General features: G+C 40.3%; 1 protein-coding gene across 7 annotated transcripts in view; it reads right to left on the bottom strand.

Moving 5' to 3' along the window:
* ttc7b (tetratricopeptide repeat domain 7B) overlaps window positions 1–26044 on the bottom strand; it is a 31700-nt gene that overhangs the window by 1404 nt on the left and 4252 nt on the right. The window contains exons 5-23 of one of the 7 annotated variants that reach the window (XM_065966421.1): window positions 25635–25804; window positions 22195–22316; window positions 21846–21884; window positions 19961–20039; window positions 18494–18669; window positions 18201–18264; window positions 17963–18100; window positions 17543–17731; window positions 15397–15514; window positions 15039–15096; window positions 13885–13957; window positions 13576–13736; window positions 13360–13476; window positions 12684–12781; window positions 8264–8314; window positions 5769–5909; window positions 2369–2571; window positions 1420–1493; window positions 1–805 (exon numbers count right to left, since the gene is read on the bottom strand). The exon at window positions 1–805 is cut by the window's left edge and continues 1404 nt beyond it. In XM_065966421.1, the coding sequence (XP_065822493.1) occupies window positions 658–805; window positions 1420–1493; window positions 2369–2571; window positions 5769–5909; window positions 8264–8314; window positions 12684–12781; window positions 13360–13476; window positions 13576–13736; window positions 13885–13957; window positions 15039–15096; window positions 15397–15514; window positions 17543–17731; window positions 17963–18100; window positions 18201–18264; window positions 18494–18669; window positions 19961–20039; window positions 21846–21884; window positions 22195–22316; window positions 25635–25804 (2219 nt within the window). In that variant the 3' untranslated portion in view covers window positions 1–657. The remainder of the gene's footprint in view (window positions 806–1419; window positions 1494–2368; window positions 2572–5768; window positions 5910–8263; window positions 8315–12683; window positions 12782–13359; window positions 13477–13575; window positions 13737–13884; window positions 13958–15038; window positions 15097–15396; window positions 15515–17542; window positions 17732–17962; window positions 18101–18200; window positions 18265–18493; window positions 18670–19960; window positions 20040–21845; window positions 21885–22194; window positions 22317–25634; window positions 25805–26044) is intronic. The other 6 variants (XM_065966422.1, XM_065966423.1, XM_029279180.2 and 3 more) reach the window with 6 other exon arrangements.

Raw genomic sequence — 26044 nt, 5'->3', positions numbered from 1 at the left:
TGTGTGTGTGTGTGTGTGTGTGTGTGTGTGTGTGTGTGTGTGTGTGTGTGTGTGTAAAAGAATGTTTGGACAAAAAAAACCTGTAAACAAAATGTAAACTCTGAGGTTCTCTAAATGCTAGTGATGGAAGAGTGGGAACTTCTATTTAAGATTATTTACATCTTTGAAGAGGACCAAACAACAAACACACTCACAGCATACTACAAATACAACCACTCACAACTATGCACACACACACACACACACACACACACACACACACACGGGTGTACACTTATAGACACAAGCAACCGATCAGCATACAGACACATGCCCTCACACTTACATAGTCACAGCAAGGCATTGTGGGAAGGTTGGGTGGACAAGGGGCAGCGTGTATGTGTGGTTATGTGTGTGTTTCTGAACGTATGGCAGTAAAACTTTGTGTTAGTGGCATGCAGGCATGCTGTGTGTACATGTTGTGTGTACATGTTGTGTGTACATGTTGTGTGTACATGTTGTGTGTACATGCTGTGTGTACATGTCGTGTGTACATGTTGTGTGTACATGTTGTGGGTACATGTGTGTACATGTGTGTTTGTGTGCAGGTCCATCATTTGTGCCACTGTGCTATAGTACTGAGGCGATAACTGTTAAGAGAGTGTATGAGTGTGTGTTTTATAGAGCTCTGGGAATGATGGTGAAGGGCAAAATGGGGCTGCTGGCCTCCAGCTCCAATGCGGTGAGGAAACACTCGGTGGCAGCGGCAGCATTTCCCTGAGCCTGCAGGACCTCCCCCAGGCTGTTCCACACGTCATGAGCCGTACTGTGGAGGGGAGGGAGGAGGGGAGGAGGGGAGAGGAGGGGGAGAACAGGGCAAGAGGGAGAGGAGAAGAATAAAGAAAGAGGAGAAAGAAGAGGAAGGAAGGTTGGAAGAGAGGAACAAAGAAAGATTAAAGGAGAAGAAAGAAAAGAGAAGTGAGGAAAGGAGAGGAAAGCAGGGGGCATTATGGAAGGAAATGAGAAGTGGAAGGAAGAGGGGGGGATTAGAGGAGAGGGAAAAACGATAATATGAGGAGAGAAGGAAGTCAGAGAAGAGGGGGTAATAGAAGACGTGAGAGAAGAGAGAAAAGGGAAGAAAGGAGAGGAAGAGGAGAATAAACAAAGACAGGGGAGGAGAGAGGAGATGAGAAAACAGTTGATAGGGTGAGAGGAGCAGCACATCACAGGGGGCAGATATCTTATTAATCACACACACACACACACACACACACACACACACACACACACACACACACACACACACACACACACACACACACACACACACACACACACACACACACACACACACACACACACACACACACACACACACACACACACACACACACACACACACACACACACACACACACACACACACACACACACACTTACCTGTTGACCTGTACAGCATCTCTCAGGACTTTTTCCGACAGAGAGTAGCGCTGCAGCTGATGAAGAATCAGACCCTGTGGAAGGTTAAAAATAAATAAATAAAGAGGAAGATGAAGAATGAGAAGACCATAATAAGACTCACAGTATGTTACCTCTGGAATATTATATTATTCACTCAATTCGTTTTTCTTTTTTTAAATCTCCTGTGAGGACTTTTAGCTGGTTTTAAAACAAAATCTAACTGAAGTTAGAGCTGAAGTTAGAGCTGATACCACTGTATGACATAAAAAGCAAACCAGATGAGATCTTTGATGCATGTTGGGACACAACAGACTTTGTTTACATTTTTCATGGCAAAGCTTTCGATTGAGTGACAAGTTTGACTGTTAATGAAAGAGAATAGATGAGATTCTTTGTCAGAAAACCTGATGTATGCGTGTACAGGACAAGATCAGTAAATAGATAATATGTAATGTTTTTAAACTTCCATTTCCTGTTGCCGAGATCGACACAGCTTGAAAGTTCCGCGCCAGCTTTTAAAGTGTTGTTTACAAATACGTATTTACAGTGCATTCTTGATCTGGCTTATATAAAGGTGTGGTGTCTCATCAACCCAAAATAATGAATTAATTTCTTTCATTTGGGTCGAGGGTAAAAATGGTGAGCCATCCTAGTTACAAACTAGCCCTCTAAAGTTCAGCATCCACGCTGCAGGCAGAGGGCACAGGGCTCATAATGAGGTTGAGCCAATAATAAAGCAGAAAAAAAAGAGACTGTGTCCCCTCTCTTCATAAAGGGTCTGAGCTGTCCCAGAAGACTGGAGCTGATTACATAAAACAAACAAACCCTGTAAGGACACAGCATGCTGATAGGACAAGATTTGCTAAGTTCTCATGACACCAAACACAAGGACAGAAGGACAACACATCACAAAGTGTTGGTGTATTACCAGTCTCTGCATGGTCTTAACGTGCGTCGGGTTGATGGACAGGGCCTCTTCATACCAGCGTTTGGCCTCATCCATGTTGCCCCGCAGCTCGGCTATCTGCCCCCTCATGTACAGCACGTTATGGGATGTGGGGAAGAGGTTGGCTGCTTCCTGCGTGCAGGCTGAGGCCTCGGCAGGCTTGGACATGCCAGTGTACACTTCAGCTACCAGAGAAAACACAGACGGAGAGCAGACATCAGGAACATGAACGTTACACTCTGAGTTTAGAACGATTCCCATCGTTTGATTTCATTTTCATGGCTTTCAAAACTCAGTGTTGTTGTCAAGTCAAGTGGTAGATTGGGAATAAAAAAAAAAAAAAACAGTCAATACAAATGCCTCAAAAGTAAGACTGCATTTCCAAAACATGTCTGTGTTATGTGGTACAGAGCGGATGCATCCTCAACACAAATCACATTTTAAACCTCTAAAACATGAACTGATGTATACAGCTTGGACATTTTTACTTAACACTAGATATATGGCCCCCCGGTGGTGGAATGAACTTCCAAACTCCATTGGATCTGCAGAATCTTTCATGAATACCTACTAACTTAATGATGATGGTCTCCATATTATTGATGATGATGATGATGATGGTAATGACGATGGTTTTTGTTTGATAACGACGACTTATAAGATGGTTTCTATACTGATTAGAGCTCTCAAGAACTGCCCTCAATCTTGTGCTTTGCCTCTGGTCACTTCCTGTCAGCACCTGTGTGTCCAATCAGACTCAAAGCTGATCGTTTGCTCTTACTGACATTGTTCCCTTTTTTCTAGATCCTTGCTTGTGTTGTACTTACTCTCTGATGTACGTCACTTTGGATAAAAGCGTCTGCTAAGTGAATTGTAGAATATACACAGCCCCTTATATGAACATGAGAATTCCTGTATTTTAAAACCTGTTAGAGGTCTTGATGAACTAAAGGTTAAAATAAAAGCTTCAGAATACTCCAGATTTAGCCACACAAAAAGGGCTGCACTGTAATATCTATAGAACATGAAAGAAAAGTGTGTGTACTGAAAGCGCTTGTTGTTGCTGCAGATTGTCTTTTTGAAGTATCTTAGATGATGGAAAGGACTCTGGTAGAAGGAACATTTCTTTAGCGGTAAGATCCTTTTTTATCCAGACAGCTGTTGCATCACTGTTTTTAAAGCCACCAGACTCCATTGACAAAAACAATTATTTCACCTTGCATATCCTTGAAGCTTCATCTGCCTGAATCAGTTTGTGGGCGTTTGTGCGATTTTTGATGGCTTAAAAGATTAGCTTAGATTTAACATAACATTACCTTACAATAATACAAAAGAAACTTCAGGGATTGAAGCAACAACCCACTCCCATGTCCTGCACTGTAAATGCTAAGTGGACTTGCAGGCGCTTTGAGTAGTCAGAAGAATTGAATAGTGCTACAAGCAGGTTACATCCCTTCATACACATTCACACGCTGATGGAAGAGGCTGCTGTGTAAAGAGTCCATCAGCATTAACTCATCCATTCATACTCACACGTCACCGAGGCAGCAGGAGCAACTTGGGGGTAAATGTCTTGCCAAAGGACACATCAGACATGTGGCTGCAGGAGCTGGGGATCGAACCCCTGACTTTCTGGTTGAGAGACGTTCGATTATCTCTGATCTACAGCCGCCCCTGTAAAACTACTGTTCTTATCAATGGAAACTTGTAGCTTTGTGGACAGCAGGTTTTTCTTGTTTTAAGAAAGGTACCTTTAACAAAAAGGTTTTATTGTTGTTGACACTTATATTGACAATCGGAGCCTGTTAGTCAAAAGAAACAAGCACTCTGTACTGAGAACTTTTGCTGAAGAATTAAATGGAAATAACAACCCATGTGGAGGCTAGGGGCAAAGCGGATCTAAAGGAGCAATTCACAAACTTTTCTTGCCTATAAGTCATTTAAATCACCAAATAAGTACAAAATTAAACACATTTTAATACTGTAATTAGGTTAGGTAAAGAATATTTTTAAATCATGTAAGAATCAGAAAATGAGAGAGTGAAATCAGATAGGAAGCAAAACTACTACTTCTCTCAAATTGCATCAATAAAGGAGAATTTATGTAAAGAAGATGGAAAGATACAAAGAAGGAGACAGACCGGAAACAATTGTGAACGGTCTGCCTGTCTGTCTTCTGATTGGATGATTACATTAGCTGTGTCGCCAAGCTGGAAATGACCAGGAAGCAGCTGGACAGATAAATAGGGACATAAACAACCTCTGTTTATGTGTTTATGTGTTTATGTGTGTGTGTGTGTGTGTGTGTGTGTGTGTGTGTGTGTGTGTGTGTGTGTGTGTGTGTGTGTGTGTGTGTGTATCTGCATCTGTTCATGTATACTCTTCAGTCTGTTGATGTTTGTGTCTGCTGCTGATGCAGAAAGTATCCGTGTACTCCAGAGGAAATCTGATCTGGTGTGACTGTAACACATCAAACTACCATTGAACAAAGTCCTGAAAGCTAATGCTAGCTCACTCTTAAAAACATAAGACTCAATGTTTGATGAGTCGCTGCTATGAGAACCATCTGTGTCATAATCTACAATAAAAGTGAAGGTGAAGGGGGGATGGTGCATTGCAGTATTTGGTGGTGGGTAAGTATTGACAACTCCATGATCAATAAGTACCCACACTGTAGACAAATATAGCATAACGCTTGCAAACTCAACCTTTTAAATGTATAACTTTGAAGCACACAGTAATACCAGCCATATTTATTTTTGGGGAAATTAAAGGGTATTCATACAAGAATAAAATATTACCTTTCTGATTAAAATACTAAAAATACAAGTAACAATAAGATTACTTTGTCCAGAATGTAATTAACATATAATATATTAAAAGCTTGATTATTACTATTTATAACCTATTATTAGTTATTTCACTGATTTTGAAGTCCTGTAGTTCAATATTTGAAGGATTTTTGAGTTCTGAAAAGACAAAAATATCCCATATTTAATTTAAATTTCCCAGTGACTAGAGGCTTCAGTCAGACTGGAACAATAATCTTTATTTCATGAAGTTTGTCTTTCTCTCTGTAAAACCCTTAAATCTCATCAAAATGTCAACATGTTTCAGTCCGAAGCTTTTGTCTGTGTTTCAAAGACAAATGTCTGGCCCGCAGCCAGATGACTTACCAGTGAAAAAGAAAATAATTAAACAGAAATTGCAAAGAAATACAATTCAATAACATATAAAATATAATTGATCATCCAACATCTTAAAGAAAATTATTTACAATGATACCAACTTCCTTATAGGTGAGCATGCTAGCTCATTTAAAATACCAGCACTGTGCATGCTTCTGCTGCAGTTTCCTGATACTGAATATTAACATGCTCACCTGCATGCAGCCAGATCTGAGCCAGGGTCATCCAGGGGTGCATGGGTCCATGTTTGGGGGCGCTGCTCTGCAGAGAGGAGGCGACCTCAGACAGAGCCTGCTCCACACGGCTGGCTGCTATAGACGTAGCATGAACTGAACCTGGAGGGAGAGAATCAAACCATTACACACACATCTCCATGAGGTGGTGACTTACTAACTACTACATCAGCAGCAGCGTTAGGCAGCCATGTGCCACAATGCAGGATTTTTTTACTCAACCAAACACAACAGCAGGTTTCACTGATCCACGACTTCAGAGAGAGAAAAAAAAGGAGCAGTGAAATCTGGAGTGTTTGGGTGCAGTAAAAAAAAAAAAAAGAAGAAGCTCAAAACTATGGGCCCACATTGGCACACAGTTTCCTGTTCCTGCACTAAAGCTTTTAATCAGTCCACACCATTCCACACGCTGCCGCACACGCTGTTATGGCCCTGGATTAACCAGGTTAGAATGAATTAATTTCTGCACCGCCATGCATAAACACTGCACCAACCTGCACTCTGCTGATTAGTAAGTGAGAGAAGTGTGTCTCGGATTTTGTCTCTGCATTTGAGTGACATCAGATTATTACAGGGACGCAAAATGGCCACCAAATGGGACTACAGATACACGCTGCAGATCTGTGAAAGCAAAATATACTACCCCAAATACTTTAGCTCAATGGTATAAAAGCTTGATTTTAATTAAACATCCACCATTCCTTTTTTTATTCCTCTCCTATTGTGGGGTCTACACTCCCGCATGCTTGTTCTTTTCCTCCACTGCACTCAGTTCAAGCGTATGTGTTATGGGAAAGATGCTAAGAGTGTGTAAAAGTGAAAGATGGTTAAAAAGAGAGGATTTTAATGGATGAATGGATTTAATGGACTTGAGTGGCCAGGAAGTTATTAAATGTCAGCATGCAGCAGCCCAGCCTGATGAAGCAGTTAAACATGTTACACTATGTGGAAACATGTGTATTGCTTTCTTAATTAAGGAAGGATTTTACTTTGAAATCTAACACTCCTCAGCTTGTGTGAACTGCATCCTTTATTTTCACTGTGCTCTGTCTTAATCATGCTTTGTACTACCTGCTACATCACATTTAGACAGTAATGCACAAGAGTAGAGAAAGGGCTGAAAGTCAGTAAAAGAGATAAAAGATGATGCAGGATGAACCTGAGGAAGCTACAGGCGGAACACGTTGTTCGCTCAAAATAAAGTTACAGTAAAGTCATTTTCAACGTGCCACACATGATTTATTTATTTTTCATGTTCCTTCAACCGAGTGGCTCCTGAGAATGTAGGTTGGCTATGCACGGGGTACCCTGTTGGTGATGCAGTTGGAGAAAGACATAGAGAAGGGTACTGGATATATTCTTAAGGATTGCTTTTACTTTTTCCCATTTTGTGTCCCCTTTCAGTCAAAGAAAAAACAAGTTTGAGCTAGAGGAAGAAATGTTTTTCTTTTGGATATAGAAATCCAGTTCTCACACGGTGAGATTCACCATTTTGCTGTCAGATTACTGAGAAAGCTTCCTGTCGTTTCCTGTGCCTATGATGTGGACATCTCACACAGCAACACATGCACCAAAGCTGCTTGTTGAACTAAAGGAATACACTGACTCACAGGAACAATACACCACCAGTCACCACACTGGACGACTGGTTAGTGAGTGTTTACTCCCTGGGCCTCCTCTCTTATGCACATTTCATTTGCAGCAGGATGATAATTCTTTTGACTGAGCATGTAGTGATAATGGCTGGCAGTAACTCATTTAATCCTGATGACAGACAGACAGAAGGGAATTTATTATATAAGTTTCCCTTATCAGGATTATCAATGGGACATCTATTAAATTCTTCCTTCCTTTTTTTACACTTTGGTCAAATTAGAACTCAAATCAAATAAGAGCATTACTAACTTTTGTGTCATGCGACCAAAGATGTTGTTGAGAATTACAATCAGGAAATTAAGCTGCTTTCTACCCCTTTTTTTTCTGGGGACGTTGTGTGAACATTTTCTCTGTTTTTGCATTATTGAAAAGCATTTACATTTCAGAAAGTCTCAGCATCCTCTTAAGCTTTAAAGTATTGCAGTAAATTTCCCGCAAGTTCCATAGTTGGTTTCTGCACACTTATCGATCATCTCTTTAATCCGGAAAAATTGCAAAAAAAAAAAAAAAAAGTGTATGCACAACTCTGCTTTCCTTTAAGTCGTTGTATTCCTTTAACTCATACACCATCAACATGATAATTTGGAACAGTTCTCCTGGAAACTGACTGCAGACATCAAGTTAAAGCGGGGGGGGGGGGGGGGGGGGGGGGGGGGTATATGTACATATTCTCTTCTCTGCAAATGCTGTACATATATCAGAACCTCATCAGGAAAGAGGGAGGGTCAACGTGGACCCAATGATGAAGAGAACAATGGATGGAAAAAGGAAGATCAGATGGAGGTTAGATGGCTACTTACAAACAGAAAACATGGAGGAAAAACCAAGAGTGTTAGCGTCCTGAAGGCCGCCTTAAAAAACGGAGGGATGTGAAAAAAAACAAAACAGAAAGACGATTGTTAATGATTAAAAGAGAGTAAGAGGCAGAGAAGAAATATCAAAATTATAAAAGATAAAAAAGATGCTGATCCCAGGAGGAAGAGAGCAGAGAACAAGGAGGAACTTCACATTAGCTTAAAGAGGACATATTATCCCCCTCCTCCACCTTTTCAAACAGTCCCCTGTGGTCTTAATGAAACATCTGTGCTGTGGTCAAAATATAACATGAATCAAGCACCAGAGGAGGTTTGTGACCCTGTATAAACCAGCTCTCTCAGAACGCTCTGTTTTGGTGTGTGTGTCTCTTTAAATGCAATGACCCCGCCCCTTGAGTTTTCCCCGTAGACATCACTCCTCTGTAGTGAGAATAAAAATGGCAGACCTGCTCAAAAGTTTTGCTCTAGACTGGGGGAAGGATCATTACCGGTTGAGATCCCCGCACCCGAGGCCCCTCGGTGCTGGCAGCGGATCGTCACTCAAAAAAACTCTCTCTTGTATAGAGATATCAGGGGAGGGGAGGGGATTTTTTTTTTTTTTTTTTTACTAGAATCCCACTGTGACATCACAAGGAGCGCACATTTGAAACAGAGCATTTTCCTCTGTGTTGTTAGACTTATGCAGACCACAAACAAAGGACTGGATGGGTTTATTTCACATTTTGTGGGTCTGTAGACACTCAGGTTACCCAAATATATGTTCAAAAACACTGTAAGAGGAATTTTCATAACATGTCCCCTTTAAGTCAGATGAGACCAGATGCTTCCACTTGCCATTTTACACTGAATCAAAACAGCAATAAAGATTGAATAACTAAAAGCATGAAAGAGTCTCATCTTCCTCTGCTATATAACACCTCATCTTAGGTTATTATTGTCACAACCCAGCTCACAGACTGTGACAAGCGGATTCTTAAAATGAGGCACGTGCAGAGTAACATTTATTTGGCATTTCAGCACCATTGTATTTATATTAGAAATGACTGTGCCAAATGTTTACCTCACAGGGCTTTAAAAAGACTTACAATGCACACAAGAAAGAAGTGCTTCACCATCAAAATGATGAATAAATATATTTTAAAATCTTATCATAGCTTCAGACATCACAATCATAGTGATGGACTAAAATCCACAGCTTTAAATAATGCAACTTTTCTCAGGCTGACCGAAAAAAATACAGCTCTGGAGCAATAAAAAAGGGAGCTAAATTATTCATCAAAATAACAACCGTTAGTTTTGATTGTGAACATCATTAGAAGAAGAAATGGCAACAAGGAGGGACGACACAAGGTTGGGATAAATAAAGGATGGCTGGAATGAGAAATCCTCAGAGGAAAGAGGAGGATGCAGAAACAGGCGACAAATGGATAGTAAAAAAAAAGAGCAGATAGATGTGAAGAGACAAAAACGTGTAAATGTTTAATACGATTCCAACTGATCTATAACTCTGAACTTTAAATGTGTTTGTGATGTGACTAAGCTAAACCGAGACAGAAGCTACAGAATGCTAAACAGCACTCAAATCAGTCCTCAAAGCATCAACATGTTACCATGCACAGAACAGGAACTACATGTGAGACTATTAAGTACTTTTTGTCTTGATTAGTCGGCATAGTTTTATACTCATTGTCCATGCTTTTGAGGTTTCATTAATTGGTGAAAATCAAGATTGGCCTTGTATTGCACAACACTCAAGAAGCAAATCCAGTCAGAGGGGCCATCAGCTCGTTGGTAAACTCACGGGTTGTGTCAGTGATGAGAGAAAATCCCCAAATAATCCTCCAGTGCTCCGAGCTAACACAGAAGCAATGTGTTACAAAGGTAAGGCGCTAGCTGTAGTAATTGATGTTTACATGAAAGCAGGACACTAAGGACTGTTAGGATCATCACGCTTTGACAGTTTATACTCATGAATACAGGACATAGATCTTTGAGTATTTCTGATTGATTCTTCTCAGTTTTCACACATACTGTATGTCAGGTGATGGTGGCAGACCTTCAGGACAAAGGTTACTAACACCAACTCCACCAGTTTATTCTAATCATGTGAAATAAAGATGCTATGAATGTTTGGCAAGTGGCCTTTAGAGCACAGAGGAAAATATATTTTTTTTAAGATTTATTTTTGGGCTTTTTGTGCCTTTAATGGAGAGATAGGACAGTGGATAGAGCCAGAAATCAGGGAGAGAGAGTGGGGAACGACATGCGGGAAAGAAGCCACAGGCTGGATGTGAACCCGGGCCGCCCACTTGAGACGACAGCCTCCATACATGGGGGGCGCGCACTAACCACTGCGCCACCAGCGCCCCACACGGAGGAAAATAGAGGAGGTTGGTGGTGATCTGCTAAAATGGTCACATTGTTCTAACTTCCTATTTCTTTGCAGTAACACTCACTAAAAACAGGTGAAATGGTAAATGGAATACAGTTGAACAGATTTAACAGGAGCTATGGTTGAAATTGAAACTTGTTTAAAGGAAGCATCAACAAAGGAAAATCACTCAACATGATATATCTTATTCCTCTGTGCCAGGACTCCATTGTTGTACAAAAACTAATTAGAAACACATCAGTGAGTCACACGGCTGTACTGTGCCAAATTTTCTTTTCATTAACATGAACATGGGCGCTGTACTTATTTTTAATCATTTCCACTTAGACCACCCTTCTGCTGTACATATTTGTTTGTTTATCTAATCACAGCTTAAAGAAGTTCTCTACTAATAAAATCATCTTAAATGTTAAGGTAATGTTAGCTTAAAAAAACATTACATGTTCATTTCTACAGAAGTATGTCCTCAGTGGCTTTGCAGGCTTGAGGCTTAGAATCATAGATGGGATGGGGAGGTTGGAAATATTGCCAGACCTGCTCACACTTTGGTTTGGGCCTTTTCATCAGAATAAGAATAAAAGGAAATCACTGTTCCTTTTCTGTACAATGTAATCCTTTGACTTGTGCACTCATGGGCACCTTAGGCCTGTGTGATAATCACATGTGGTTCATAACATTTAGTCTTAATGTAGGAAGACTCGCAGTTACACATTGTGTTTGTAAAAAACTGATGGGAATGTGCGTTTTACCAACAGTTTATATCTGCAGTAAGTCCATATTCCAGTTTCTCGATTTCTCTATATCTCTATATAATGTAGTCTTCTACTTGGGGTGTGGCCACAGGATTCATCAACATGCTGTTTAACTCAGAGCACCGGAGATTACAGCAATGTGGGAATGCTCTCATTACAAAACACACCATTTAATTAAAGAGCCAATCTCCCCAAAAAACTTAGTGTACTCTTTTCTGTCACTCGACACACCATGCTAAAGGCTGAGTGTGCATGGAGGCGGATTACAGCTGGAGGAGAGCTTGCGCAGAGTGACGTGGTTGCAAAAGGAGTGAGTCCTGGTCTTGGTGGGCGCAGGAGGAGGAGGAGGAGGAGGAGGAGAGGGAGGGAGGAAAGATGGATTTTTAGGTGGGGGGAGAGGGGGAGGCTGGAGGATGAATACAGGGGAAGAAGGGGAGGACAGTGGTGAGGAGAGGCTGGAGAAGGTGGAGAAGGTGGAAAGGGTGGATGGGGAGGTGGGGGAGACCAGTTCAGAACCAGAGTGAGAAGATGAAGAACCTGAGACTTACACAAACAGGAAATAAAAGAGAAATGAGTGAAATCAAACATAAACTAAAGACTGAAAACAACAAAACATGAATCACTGTTTTGCAGTCTGCAACATTTTTCTATGATTGAAAACAATATTTCACACAATTCTGTCCTAACTGTTCAAAATAAATCATCAGAATTACTAAATAAAGCAGCAACTTATTAAACAGAAGAAATTGCAGTATTGTAATAGTAATTTTAAAAAGATCATAAAAGGGTCAAGGTTTCCATATAAATGTCCTTCTGTATCTGTAGACAAGATGAAGAGTACATACATATTAAAACAATAAAGAGGGAGATGTAAACAGTTTTATCTTGATGATCTTTCCATTATAAAATGATGACTGGTTTAGAAGTGGTAGGGTCAAATTAAAGAAGAGAGCTGAATCAGAGTTATGTATTCTTTTTTGCTTAAGGAGATTCATAACTTAGAAAAATTACCCTGTATAGTGTCCATTATAATACTCTAGAGTCGAAGAAAAGATGCTCCTGTGATTCCTTATTTATGCTACGTTAGCTGAAAATATTCCGTAAAGGAAAGGAGACACTTAGTTATCACACGGTTTTTCATTTTTCCTCAGATGTAACATTCAGAGAGGGAAATTCATAAAATGTTATTAAAATGATCTTGTCCTTAGGCTGTGCTCCAGTGGAAAAGCTTGTTTCATGGTTAGTGTGTAGGTTTGTCTACCTGTGTCAGGATCACTGAAGTCAGGCAGAGTCATGGCGTTGAGCTGTCGTCTGTCTGCTACGGCTCTGTCCAACAAGCTGCTGCCACGCCCCGAATCACTGCCACAAACAAATCATTGTTGACACACAGATATGCACAACATGTACATTTGGTTGGTAGGGACACAAACAGCTGTCTCGTGGGAGAAAGTCCTGTGATTAGTCGACCACCTTAACAAGCCTATCAAGGCACAGTACACAGGACTAAGTGGTAACAAATACTGCATGGTGTGACAGGGCCCTGAGGACAACTATGCTCAGCTTGTTATCAAGCCGAAACTTCCTGGGGCGTCGATGACCTAGAGGTTAGGTCCTGCCCCATGTAGGGAGGCTATAGTCCTCCAAGCGTATGGCCTGGTTTCAAGTTTGACCTCTTGCTTCTGTCTCCCATGTCATTCTCTCCAATCTCTCCCAATTTCCTGATCTGTCCAATGTCCTATCTCATAAAGGCTACATGGAGCAAATAGATTTCCCGTTCATGCAGTTCATTGCTTTTTTTTCCAAGCAACTGATTAACACATAACGCATTATGTCCTTGCAAAGAGATTTTTGAAAGTGATTCAGATAATCACTGGTTTGAATGGAAAAAACAAAGATGAGGATTTGAACTTGGCAGTGTTTTGCCTGTTTGTGCATACCTGGGATTGGTAAGGTTGTAAAAGCTCTTCCAGATCTGCAGCATGTGTTTACAGGTAAGCAGAGCTTCCTCTGGTCCTCTACACATCGACTCCAACTTGACCTTGGTATACAGCAGACTGCGACACACAGCAAACAGAAATAAAACCTCTGAAACAGAGATACAGACACTTTGAGTGTGCTTTAAATGAAGTGGTTGGGTAGCCTGCAGGTCTTACTTGAAGTTTTCAGGGTACTCGGACAGAGCCATCTCTATAATATTGAGCGCATCGTGGTAGTGTTTCTGAGCAGAGAGCAGCAGGGCCAGCAGGTGAAGGGAGTGGACGTCATCCCCTTGAAGCTGCAACGCCTGTCGAACATAGCCTAGTGCCTCGGGGATCTACACACACACATACACACATATACACAAACTAAAGGTTTCACTAGAGTCGGGACAAAAAGTATCACATAAAATGACTCATGATGTTCCCTGACTTCCACCGTCTGGCATTCCCGACACATATCTGCATAGTTTTGATGTGTTTTACCTGTCTGGATACAGCAAGCTGCAGGGCCAAATAAAAGGCTGCTAGATGGTCAGTAGGAGAAAGACTCTGAGCTCTACGGAGAAAAAGAGACAGAGAGAGAGAGAGAGGCTGTGTTTTCAGACATGCTGAATAAAAAGTTAATAAGATTCCATGAAATTTTAAATATCCCTTTGGAGAAATTAGGTCGCTGCAGCGCTGCCAACACAGCAAAGTAACTTGTGAGAAATCAAACAAGAGGATATTTAAACATTTAGACACCACGAGAAACAGCAACACATTGACTAACAAGTAGAAATAATGAATGTAAAACAAGAGACGATACATAGTAGCATTGTGGAAAAAAAAGAATAAATAATGCAGAGAATGTTTATCAATTTGACTCTACATCTTTTAACATTATTAACAGTTCAGTGTGTGCATCCTCACTCAAATCCTTCAGGAGAAATGACCACTTGTGGAGGATTTGTATCTGTGTTTGAAGAAGATGCACCTAATAGTCTTTGTTCAATAAACACATTTATGACCCAATTGATGTCAAACTGCAAGCAGACAGGAGTAGAAATGATTTCACTAAATCAAGACAGCTCTTAAAAAAATGTCCTACAAAGTCTGTTTTCCTTTTTTCCAGATTCTTTTTTAAGTTTAATTTGTTCCCCCTTTTACATTTTTCCAGTATTCAGAATAACAATCGCCACTCTTCTAGCTGCTAGTCTGTTTTCTTTTTTTTTTTTGTTCGTCTTATTGAGTCTGTAGAGTCTGTCTGGTTGAGAAACCCTCATCGTAAGTTTGAGGAAACTCAGTTTTATATAGGGTAACAAAACATTGCACCCTTTCTAAAATCAAAGACATTGCATCAAACTTGAACCATTCTAAACAAGACATCACATGCTGTAGAATAAAGAAGCAACATGCCTGTTAATGACATTCAAACTCTGCTCAGCTTACATTTAGAGTGGTATGGATCTTTTAAAATCACAGTCATGTTTTAAATATGTAAGATTGTGCATCCCTGCATCACAGAGGACTATATACTGGAGGTACTACATCGTCATGTGATTTCACCGAAAAGCTGTCCATGCTTTGACAAAAATGTCTCTGGAGGGAAGCTGTGGGCGTTAAACAGAAAATAGAGAGCTGCATGGCTCCGTCCCAACCTCTGGAAGGATCCCAAAGCTTTCCTCTGGTAGTCCTCCTGTGTGCTTCGCAACGATGCTGAAGAGACACAGACAGACAAAGTCAGGGACAGGAAGAGAACGACAGAGTGCAGACACATGCATTATTAAACCACACACACACACACACACACACACACACACACACACACACACACACACACACACACACACACACACACACACACACACACACACACACACACACACACACACACACACACACACACACACACACACACACACACACACACACACACACACACACACACACACACACACACACACACACACACACACACACACACACACACACACACACACACTCTCTTAGTCTTACCATCAGTGGCTTTGAGGCTGTAAACCAGCCCAATAGCTAGGTAGCCTTTTGCTCTGAATTCAGCCGCTTTCTCTCCCATATCAATCACCATCTTTCCAAAGCACTCGCCTTCATCCAGCTGAGGGAGCAAAGAGACAATAATGAGAGAGACAGTGGAGATGAAAAGGAAGAGATTTGGGGGATAGATTATATGATTTAAAAGCTTTATATGTGATTTTTGGATCCAGCAGATATTGCCCTTGAGCACCAGCATGAAACCAAAACAACTCATGCTGCATTGTTGTGTTAGCATGCTAATGCTAGCGATCTTTATTATGCTCGTATCTTCACACTGCATGTAAATTTACCTGAAATGAGCGTGATCTAGAAACACAGTTAAGCAGTGAGTACAGTATGTTATTCTTCTTTTCTCTAGTCCCTCAATTAAACAACTTTTATACATGAGGGGAGGAGTCAGCCGGCCATCCCGGCGATGTAAACAAAGTGAAGATAGGACTCTGAAAACTCTGAAAACATCACAGACAGTGGGACTCGGGTGTTACACCCATTGTAGACAGTCATGACTCACAGAGTTATTTTCAGAGGATAGACTTGATTTCTATTATATTTAAGTGTGAAAAATCACATAGAAAGACTTTAAGAAAATAATTATGACTGGTGTATACACAGAGTGGTAGCTCAAACAACTACAAGGAACTTTCATTTTGTGTCTATTTTTTGCGGTCACTGTGGACAAAAGTTGTTCACCTGGTGTCGTCAAAATGTTGATTTGCTTGTGAATTTGATTCAGTATCAGAGTAAAACCATGACATTATTTTTATGTAAAAAGAGTTATTTTTTAAGAGATTAACACCTGAAATATGACGAAATGAGGGACTAAATATTGACACAAAAATATTTTTTCATCCTGACCAATGTGACAAAATTATCGAATCGCTTGTACCAAATTTAAATATTTTAATGAAAAGAATTACAACAGATTTACCCTGGCAATTTGAGCCACCGCGTCACTATTTCACAACACCTCATAGTGGCACTTATGGCATGAACGAGGGTGACATGAACAGAAGTTAATTGGCCACGGCAGAATAAATGAAGAAGAAGAAGACAGTGGGAAAATGTCAGGCAGCGGTGAAAAGAAGTTTAAGAAGAAGCTAGATATAAGAGGTTGAACTGACACCTCATTGCAGAATATAAATACATTATCCTGCACTTTACTTGGGCCCCTAAATATGACAGAAGTGAAGCTAAGTACAACTTATACTTCTTTTTGAGTTTATACCTAAACCCTTCTTTTGTAAATACATTGTCCCCTTTGGCTTTCTTGTTTTGAAGTCTACTCTCTGCTCTTATCTTCTGGCTGATCCTTATCCCTATATGTGCAGGCAAAGTATTCTCTTAAGAAAAAACACCCAAGGCTTTATTTTTATTTGTATAACCTACTACCCACAGTTCAACTTTCCTGTAGTGAATGTCAACAAAGGCTCTGAGTGTGTGCTTTAAATATCCCATATTGTACTTTAATGTTGTCAGTCTGTGAAACCTAGAGAGTGGCTCTGCAATATTTGCAGCTTATTTTATGCTGACGTCCGATAAAAAGCCCTCATTTCAACCTCTGCCTGAAACGGTTAACTTCCGCTGCTGTCTCTTTAAGCCCCTCCCTACATCCGCTCTGTCTTCTGATTGGCAAGCTCTCAGGAAGCCTTCCAGGGGCAGAACGCTGCAGGGCTTCCGGGGGAGGGCTGCTCTCAGCGCTCAGAGAACAAGCCTGACCTTTCACTGGCCTACATAGAGGCATCTTGAGAAAATCCTGTTTTCATATCGGGGTACTATTGGTTGATTTACAGAACAAGCCGTTTGGTTCACTCTGCAGACTCATCCTGGGATTACTCCAAAAAACATTTACCTCATGATCTGAAACTCTGCTCACGTTTAGTATGGGCATCCAGCATTGTAACACTATACTGGAGATTTAAAATGGGGATCAGCATGGTGATATGCAGATATGTGAACTTTAAATCACAGGATGAGGTCTCACACCGGTTAAAACTCTTTATAAGGGGTCATTAACAGACCCTACATGAAAGTCTCTAAAATCCTCCAGCAACATGCTCTGTTGCGTTTAAGTCTGCAGAATTGTCCTTACCCAGTGCAGAGGTCCGATACACAGTTTGACAGCGAGCAATGGGATTGTGGGGTCGTCAGGCTTCAGACGAATACACTCCTTAAGGACTTTAACGGCACGTGCAGATTTCCCAGCTGCCATCAGGGACAGAGCGAGCTGGTACCACAGATGGAACTCTTCAAAGGCAAACTTCATGGCTCTCTCCAAACACTGGAGAAGAGGACAAATTTCATTAGTGTTATCAGGTTTCTCTTCAGCTTCATCTAGCCAGCCTTTGTTAAGCCAATTAGACTGTAATAAAACATTCATCTGTGAAGGGAAATGAATGTGAAAAAGAATTAAAGTGTAATTTTATGCGGGCGTACTAGGGGATGTGGGCTGAAACACTTTCCACAATCACTACGACTGTGACTAAGCAGTCCACAGAGAGAGATTACTCACCTCTGATAGCATCTCATACTGCCCTCTCCTGCCCAGAGCTATAGTCAGCAGGTCGTACACCACAGAGGCAGACTGTAGGCTGATGATACGATCGTTGTTGTGTTCGGGAATTCTGCTCAGGACAGCGTCACGGTTTGCCTGAATCACACAGGCACAGAAACAGATGTAAAAATGGCACTTTGTCATGAACTCTGTGGCTCCTCTGCTTCACAGTGGGCAGTGAGTGTTTGTGTCTCACCATGGATTCACTGATGAGCAGCAGCAGCAACGCTTCCTCTGTGTTCTCTTGAGGGCAAAACAGACTTAGAGAGAGAGAGAGAAATGCACCAAGAGAGTCAGACAGATGGAGTTGGACAAGGATTAATGGAAGAGCAAAGGGGCAAATGGAGAAAAAAAAAACAGGCACCAGGAGAATTCCTGGAGAGCGGCTGGTAAACAAGAACATTGGCAAAAGTTTAGTGAAGGAGCCATGTTGGCTATTTTCCTCTTCACTTCCTGCTTTCTCGTCGACAAACACACATAATCACTTACTTCTCTCCTGAGTACACTCGCGAGCGTCGGCTCAGGCTGTAGTTTTTGCTGAGAGTGTGTCCTTGCCGTGTTGGATCGTCCAATGGTGACACTGATGGTGGGTCTTCCAGAGGAGACCAGTAACTCTGTTCACACATTCCTCTGAGCAAGATCTCTGCAAGCTGCCTGGCTATAGTCTGCAGGACAACACACACATTCACGCACATTTGGCAAAGACCCTCATATACCAACACATCAATTTGTTTATTTGGGTGCTACTTTGCAGAGTCTTATGTGGCTTATTTGTGATCATGTACAAAAAAATAATTATATATTCTAGGTTGTGGTGGGTTTTGTATCTACATGCAACTTTCAAACTGATTGCTAAGTATTCAAATGAAAGCAACCGAAAATCATACTGACCTTTGGGATGATAGACAGATTAGATAAATGATTCAGCAAAATATATATATATATTTTTTTTAGCTCAGCAAGACTGCAAACAGAGGGGCCAACCATAGCATGCTTCTAAGAATAGGATGTAGCCACTTAGTATGAAAAGTAAAGTCAATACAGAAATGCCTTCAACCTGCATTTTCTCCTCACCTCCTGCAGTGCGAGACCTAACAGATGAAGACTTTCCTGAATGTATATTCTTTATCTCTATTTTAAAGTCTTCTTCAATACAGCATGATGTAAACACAGGCACAAGTATCTTGTGATTATTTCAGAATAGATGATAGAGCGTAATGCTTTAGGAGTGATAGTTATAACATGTCGTTTACAGACTCTTTTTCCTATCCAAAAATTAGAATCTCAGAAACGCCGATAGCCTAGCGGTTATGTCGCGCGTACCATGTACAGAGGCTATGGTCCTCGATGCAGCGGACAGGGGTTCAAATACGCTCTCAGCCATTCACTGTATATCGGCCCCCATTTGATCCTCCCAGCATTTCCTGTCTCTCTTCAGCTGTCCTATCTAATAAAGGCAAAAAAAAGCCCCCCGCAAAAAGAGGATCTCAAATAATATCAAAGTTACCATGCATGTATGACAAAAGCTTGCTGACCATTGTGAGCATTAGCTAATAATAACTCAGCATTTGTTAACCTCCTTACTTCCAGCCACTTTACAGCCTCAATGCCAAAACTCAAGATTTCAAAACATCAGGTCAAAAACCAATGTGGGATAAAACAGTGGTTATGTCCACTTATTATACATAATCTGTTGGGAAAACAGCTCATCTGGTCAGAGGACAAGCACTTAAGAGGTTTTGTTGCCTCTTTCTTCTTTCCAGTAACTGAGGTTGCCAGATTACCAGCAGTTACTCTGTGTAGGTCTCAGCAAACAAGCATTTAAGTCAATTTTTCCAAAATGACAAGCTATATTTCCTCAAGTCAAAGAAGACCTGTGAGGAAACTGATGCATTAACATCCCGTCATCTCAGCAAAAATGTAAAAAGAAAGCCACACTTCCAAATGCTTCCTCACCATGCGCAGGCTCTGGGTGGTTCTGGTCTCTACAGCCCGAAGAATCTCTCGAAACCGCCCTACGCCTCGGGTCAGGTTACTATGTCAACGTAGGGCGGAAACAGAGAGAAATACACAAATCAGAATCTGCAGAATATGTTTGAATACGAGATATCACAGAACAGTCATACTCCAGTCTAAGTTCCACATATATATTTTTTTTAAAGATTTATTTTTGGGCATTTTGTGCCTTTAATGTAGAGATAGGACAGTGGATAGAGTCAGAAATCAGGGAGAGAGAGAGAGAGGGGAATGACATGCGGGAAAGGAGCCACAGGTCGGATTCGAACCCGGGCCGCCCGCTTGGAGGACTATAGCCTCCATACATGGGGCGCTCGCTATGTTCCACATATTTGAAAGTTTTATCAAAGTGAAAGTCAGTGTACTTCAGAAAATGTAGCAGCATCATCAGCAGATGTTGTTTTGGTTTTTTGCACCAGTCTGCAACATGACACAGCAGAAGCCTGTCTTAAGGTGATGCTGGAAAGCAGAGATAACTACACCCTCAACATTCACATTTACAATTTACATCGGATGTCTTTGATGTTTGTTTATGCTTTGTAGATATTTTATGCTGTGCTAGGCAGTTTACTAGGCTGGCAGCAAGTTTTTTAAGGTTGTTTTAGTCAGGAAGAGATTTTAGTGAACTTGTTGTGTGATGAACTCTTACTACCAGACACCAGAGTTAAGTTTGGAAAAAAAAGGGCTCATCTGTAGTATCTACAATTTTAAACTCCCTCTCCTCACTCTGGAGTGCAAAACATTTCAAATATAATTGCAATGATTTTTGTTGTTGTTTTCTTTCTCTCTTCTTTCTCCTTTGACTCTTCTTCTCTTTCTTTTCATTTAATTTTATTCTTTTATTTTATATAACTAATTTGTTTGTTTGTCGTTCCTAAAGATGTTAAATATCGTAGAAAAAGGGAAGAAAACCTTGATGGAGGGAAAAATGTATGAATTTATGTAACACAGATCCAAGCTACCTCAGTTTTACTTCAAGCTACTTTAAACAACTGTAATACATGTTTCTGTATTGTGAGTGTTATTTTTGGTATTTCCACATCACTGGGGGAAACAACCTTTTTGACACCACACCACTTATAAAAATGTAAAATACTGTCATCCTTATGTTGAATATAAAATATGTGTACTGTATGTTGAGACATGATGACAATAAAAAGTTCTAAAAAAAATATATAATGTACACGCACTGGGTTTAACAGCTACAAAAAGACAGAACATAGTGCAGATTTTATCTAGTCAACAGCAGCTCTGTGTGTACCACTTTCTGCTGCACCGCATATGTTATCTTTCACACTTTTTTTTGCTTTTATCAACCTGTCAGCAGCTTTGAAACACGATGACTACAAAGTGGGTGGACAGTGCCCACAAAGAGTTGTTCTTTGTTTCTGCCGGGCAACTGACATCCCTTTAAAAACTACCAGAAGTAACCGTTTTTTAGGTGTGTAAATGCCTTAAACACATCTTCTTTTTTCCTTTTATCTATAATGCTTAAAATAACTTTATTTATAAAGCAGCTTTGAAAACAAGGGTGCTTTAACACAAGCAGAAGAATACATCCAAACAAAGCCCCAAAACTACTCAACCAATATTATTTACCCAACACAAACGTACCCAAACAAAATCCCAACCAACAAAATGAACCCAAACAGAAGAACCCATGCAACGCAAGGAGCCCCGCTACATTAGTTGAGACCAAGAGTTCCAGATCGGAGAAGATGTAAGCAGTTCAGAGATAAGGCACCAAATAGAGAAAGAAGCACCAGAAACATAAAGCAGTCAAAAAAAAGGTAATAGTTAAAGTAAGTAAAACGAATCTGCGTGCCTTATCTTCTCAGGCAAGTCGTTCCAAAGCCGAGGGGCACTGATGGCAAAAGAACAATATCCTTTAGATTTAGGTTTCAACTTTGGAACGACCGGTAGGGCTCCACTGGAGCAAGGTGCCAAACCCATATGAGCTATACAAGTGATCAGTTAAATCTTAAAATCAATTATAAAACTAACAGGAAGCCAATAAAAGGAAACAAAAGCTGCAATAATCAAGTCTGGAGGAGATGAAGACGTGGTTAACTTTTTAAAGATCAGATTGAGAGAGCATTGTTTAAATTTAGGTAGATGGTGCATAAGTGATAGAAACAACATATTTGATATCACTCTGCAACCATAAATCTTACCCGTTTTTGAAGTGGATGACGTGGGCTCTCTGCAGGCCTGTCTCCAGGAAGTAGCCCAGTTCCAGGTCCTGGGTTGTCGGGCCGGGCTTTGGGCTGCGGTTCTGAATTCCTGCTGACAATGCCTGCAAAACCAGAAAAACAGGGCATAAGAAAGATATACATGTTCAAAAAATGAAGCCAAATGTGTAAAGAAACCCTTACTAATTATTTAGTTTTTCTGTTTGTTTTTTTCTGTTTCAGCAACAACATCAGAACAGTTCAGGACATAGACATGGAATCTCCCCAAAAATACATTCAGAACACAGAACCGGTCATAAACCCAAATTTCCCTCAGGGATTAATAAAGGATATCAAAATAAATAAATAAATAAACCGGTCATAAAGAGTTCAGTCAACTCTAAAGATAGTGCCGTAATTGGCTGCCACCTTCGCTAAAAGGTCACTCTGAGAAATGTTTGCCCTTTTAGATCTGCCCAGGAAAAGTGTAAGTGCTTTTATTGTGAGCTGGAATCACCTTGGAGCATCAACAGCTCAGCCAAACTCACAGAGTGGGGGCCAACGAGAGCTGAAGCACAAAGAAATCACCTGTCATCTGTTGCATCACTCACTGCAGAGCTCCAAACTGCCTCTGGAAGCAAATCAGCTCTCCAACAAGTGCATCAGGAGCGCAGTGAAACAAGTTTCTTTGGCTCTACACACAGGCGCATAAAAAGCCTCACATCACCATCTGCAACACAAACAACCCTCTAGTGGTGTAAAGCTCGCTGCAACCGGACTCTGGAGCGGTGAAACATGTTCTTTGGAGAGATGAGTCACACTTCACTATCTGGCAGTCTGATGGATGAACGTGGGTTTGGTGAATGCCAGAAGATGAGACCTACTGCAGTGCATAGCGTCTACTGTGAAGTTCGATGGAGGGGTAATGGTCTGGAGCTGATTTTCAGGGTTTGAGCCTGGCCACTTAAGTTTGAGTGAAGGGTCTTCATAAATCGACAGGATATAAATACATTTGAACCAGTTTGAGGCAACACTTTGGGGAAGGCCTTGAGCTGTTTTGGCATGACTGTACTTCTGTGAACAAAGGCAGATCTATGGAGACATGGTTGAGCTGTGGAGGAACACTACAAGCCTTCACAGGGCTCAATACAGAATCCCATGAGGAATGAGAACATGGATTGTACGCCTTCTGGTACACATGACCTCAAACATGCTCTGGTAATTTACGATATCTCACTCTTAAATCTAGTGAAAAGCCTTCGCAGTAGGTCAGCAGCAGCGGGCATAGCCGCAAAGTTTTTGGTTAACTTCAATAGTTAGCATCTGTGTATCAGTTATATGTTTTGATGTATTTGCTAATTTCAGTGTATGGTTTCAACACAGTAATACACAACAAAAAATATTTTCTCATAATACTGAAACACTGTTCATGAGCAAACAGGAGCAGGAAAAAGAAAACTTATAATATACTGTTTAACAGAATAAGATGGCTAACCTGTTGTTTTCTCTTTCTTTCACAAAACAAAAAATAGATCAACAATATAGAAACAATCAAATACAATCAGTTAAATTAACTCAATACATTCATCATTTCCCAGAACCTTTTCTTTATACATTCTTTTAAATTGAATGATAGTTGAGCAGCATTTTAAGTGATTATCAAGATAATTCCATAATTTAACTCCATTTACTGAAATACACATTTGTTTTAATTTAATTTGTTTTGGTAATACATGTACTTTTGGACAGACAATATGTCACTATAAGAGAGCTGAGCAGCAACTTGTCAGCCTTTAAAAACATTACACAACAGTGCAGCTACAAAGTTCTGCCTTCTGTACAACATTCTACATTCACTTTGCATGTGCAAGGACATAATATTGGTGTCTTAGTAGTTTCATATTGCGTTACAGCATTGTGGAAGTGCAGGAAACACTGTGTGTGTGTGTGGGCCCTCATTGGGAGCTTCACATACACACACTCAGGCATGTACACACAGACAGTGTTGCTCGGTGTTACTAGCTCTGCAGTTACACAGTCACCCCTCTCTTACACCACATCAGGGGCGTTCCACTACATTGCACGTGAGGTGTAACATTGCTGTAAATACCCCGCCCTCTACAGTGGCCTATTTAACTAATTTCCATTATTGAATTATAAATGATGATTAGGCAACAGATTTGTATGGAAGGGGCATTATATTAAGACTATTGTTGTTAAATCTTCTGTCACATGTGTTTTCGTTCAAGAGAAATTATAAGAACTTGATGTAACTGATAATTGACCTGATTCAGTTATCTTTTATATGCTCGCATCATGTTTTCAGTAAATTCATGTTTCTATAAAGCTGTCACAGTTGACCTTATTGAAGTTGAAATAATAAGCAGATTTGTTGGTTAGTCAATACAGATTAGCAGCAGCTGTTACAAAAATCAATAAAAGGTCATTTTTTAAATCAATAAAGCTAAAAGTTCTCTGCTCACATCTGCTCGGTTATCAGTGATTCTCTTCTTTTTGTAAAATGTAAAGAGTGTAAAGAGAGCTTTTTAATGTTGGTCTGACTGAACAAGACATCTGAAGACTTCGCTTTGGGCTTTAGGCGTTTGTGATCACTTTTCTTCTTTGTTATTATTCCCTAAACAACCTTTAAAATAGTCCTCAAACTCATGGTGTTGTGTCTCACATACCACATCCACACTCTGTTACAAGATATCTCTTTTTTTGTCATTATAGCTTTCAACATAGCGCCTCTGGAAACAGCCATGATACCCTCTATTGTCCAAGGATATTGTCTGCACTTTTTATTTTAAGTCAACTTATTACAATGTTGTTTACATTCTCCAAACAGAGGAAGATGTTTGTTTGCACTGACTGTTATTTAATGTCTGCTTTTTGATAATTTTTCCACTATCTTCTTTTTAAACATTGCTGTACATATATAAACAACACAACTTCAGAAGGTCATCAGTTTGTTTTTTTTTGTATATATTCAGGTCTAATTACAGATTTTTTTGCACATATATTTTTATCCCTGCACGGGTTATGTACATTTCTTGTACATAACAAGTTTGATTCATCTAGGGGTATTCTTTAAATCTTTTTTTCAGGTTAATATATATGTATGGGAGGGGGGCGTCGGTTTTGTGGTTAATTTGTAACAAATGTTTCATGTCATGTACGTCTTTGTAACCTGCTACTGGATGCTTTGAATTTCCCTCGGGATCAATAAAGTATCTCTCTATCTATCTTGGCAGAATCATGCATTAGTCAAACTCGCACACTGTCAGCACATTTATTTATCACACACCCACAGGGACAGCAGAGAACTTTGATGTGGAAGCCCTTACAATATATTTGTTGATCACTTGTGTGACACCATGCAAGAAACACTGCAGTAGATGATAATCAAATAGGTAAGATAGCAAAACAACGATAGCACTAACATTTACCTTTTCGGCCTCCTGCAGGTAGAGCAGAGCAATGTCTCCGGATTTTTCATAGCAGGTGATGATGTCCTGCTCCTGATCTGTTGTGCTCCTATTGGACGATGGAGACCCAGTGTTCTTATTGGACAGAGATGGAGAGGCAGCAGGGACTTTCTCTAGACACAGTCCTGAGGGGTGAGAGGGGGACAGAAAATGAAAGAAGAGTAACACAATGATATGGTAGAAAAACATGTGTTTTCTGAGTAGATTTTTAATGTGATGGTAATCACCTCAGACTCAGATACATAGTTAAATACAATATAGTTATCAATTTCATATCTCATCAATCATATATTACAAGCTTTGGTTACTTGAACACAGCTGTCCAAGCAAGTTAGATGTTAGTTAGTTGTATGGATAGATTTAAA

The sequence above is a fragment of the Labrus bergylta genome, chromosome 18 (assembly GCF_963930695.1).
Source record: "Labrus bergylta chromosome 18, fLabBer1.1, whole genome shotgun sequence".
In the NCBI taxonomy this organism is placed as follows: Eukaryota; Metazoa; Chordata; class Actinopteri; order Labriformes; family Labridae; genus Labrus; species Labrus bergylta.
This window is presented reverse-complemented; position numbering and strand designations above follow the sequence as displayed.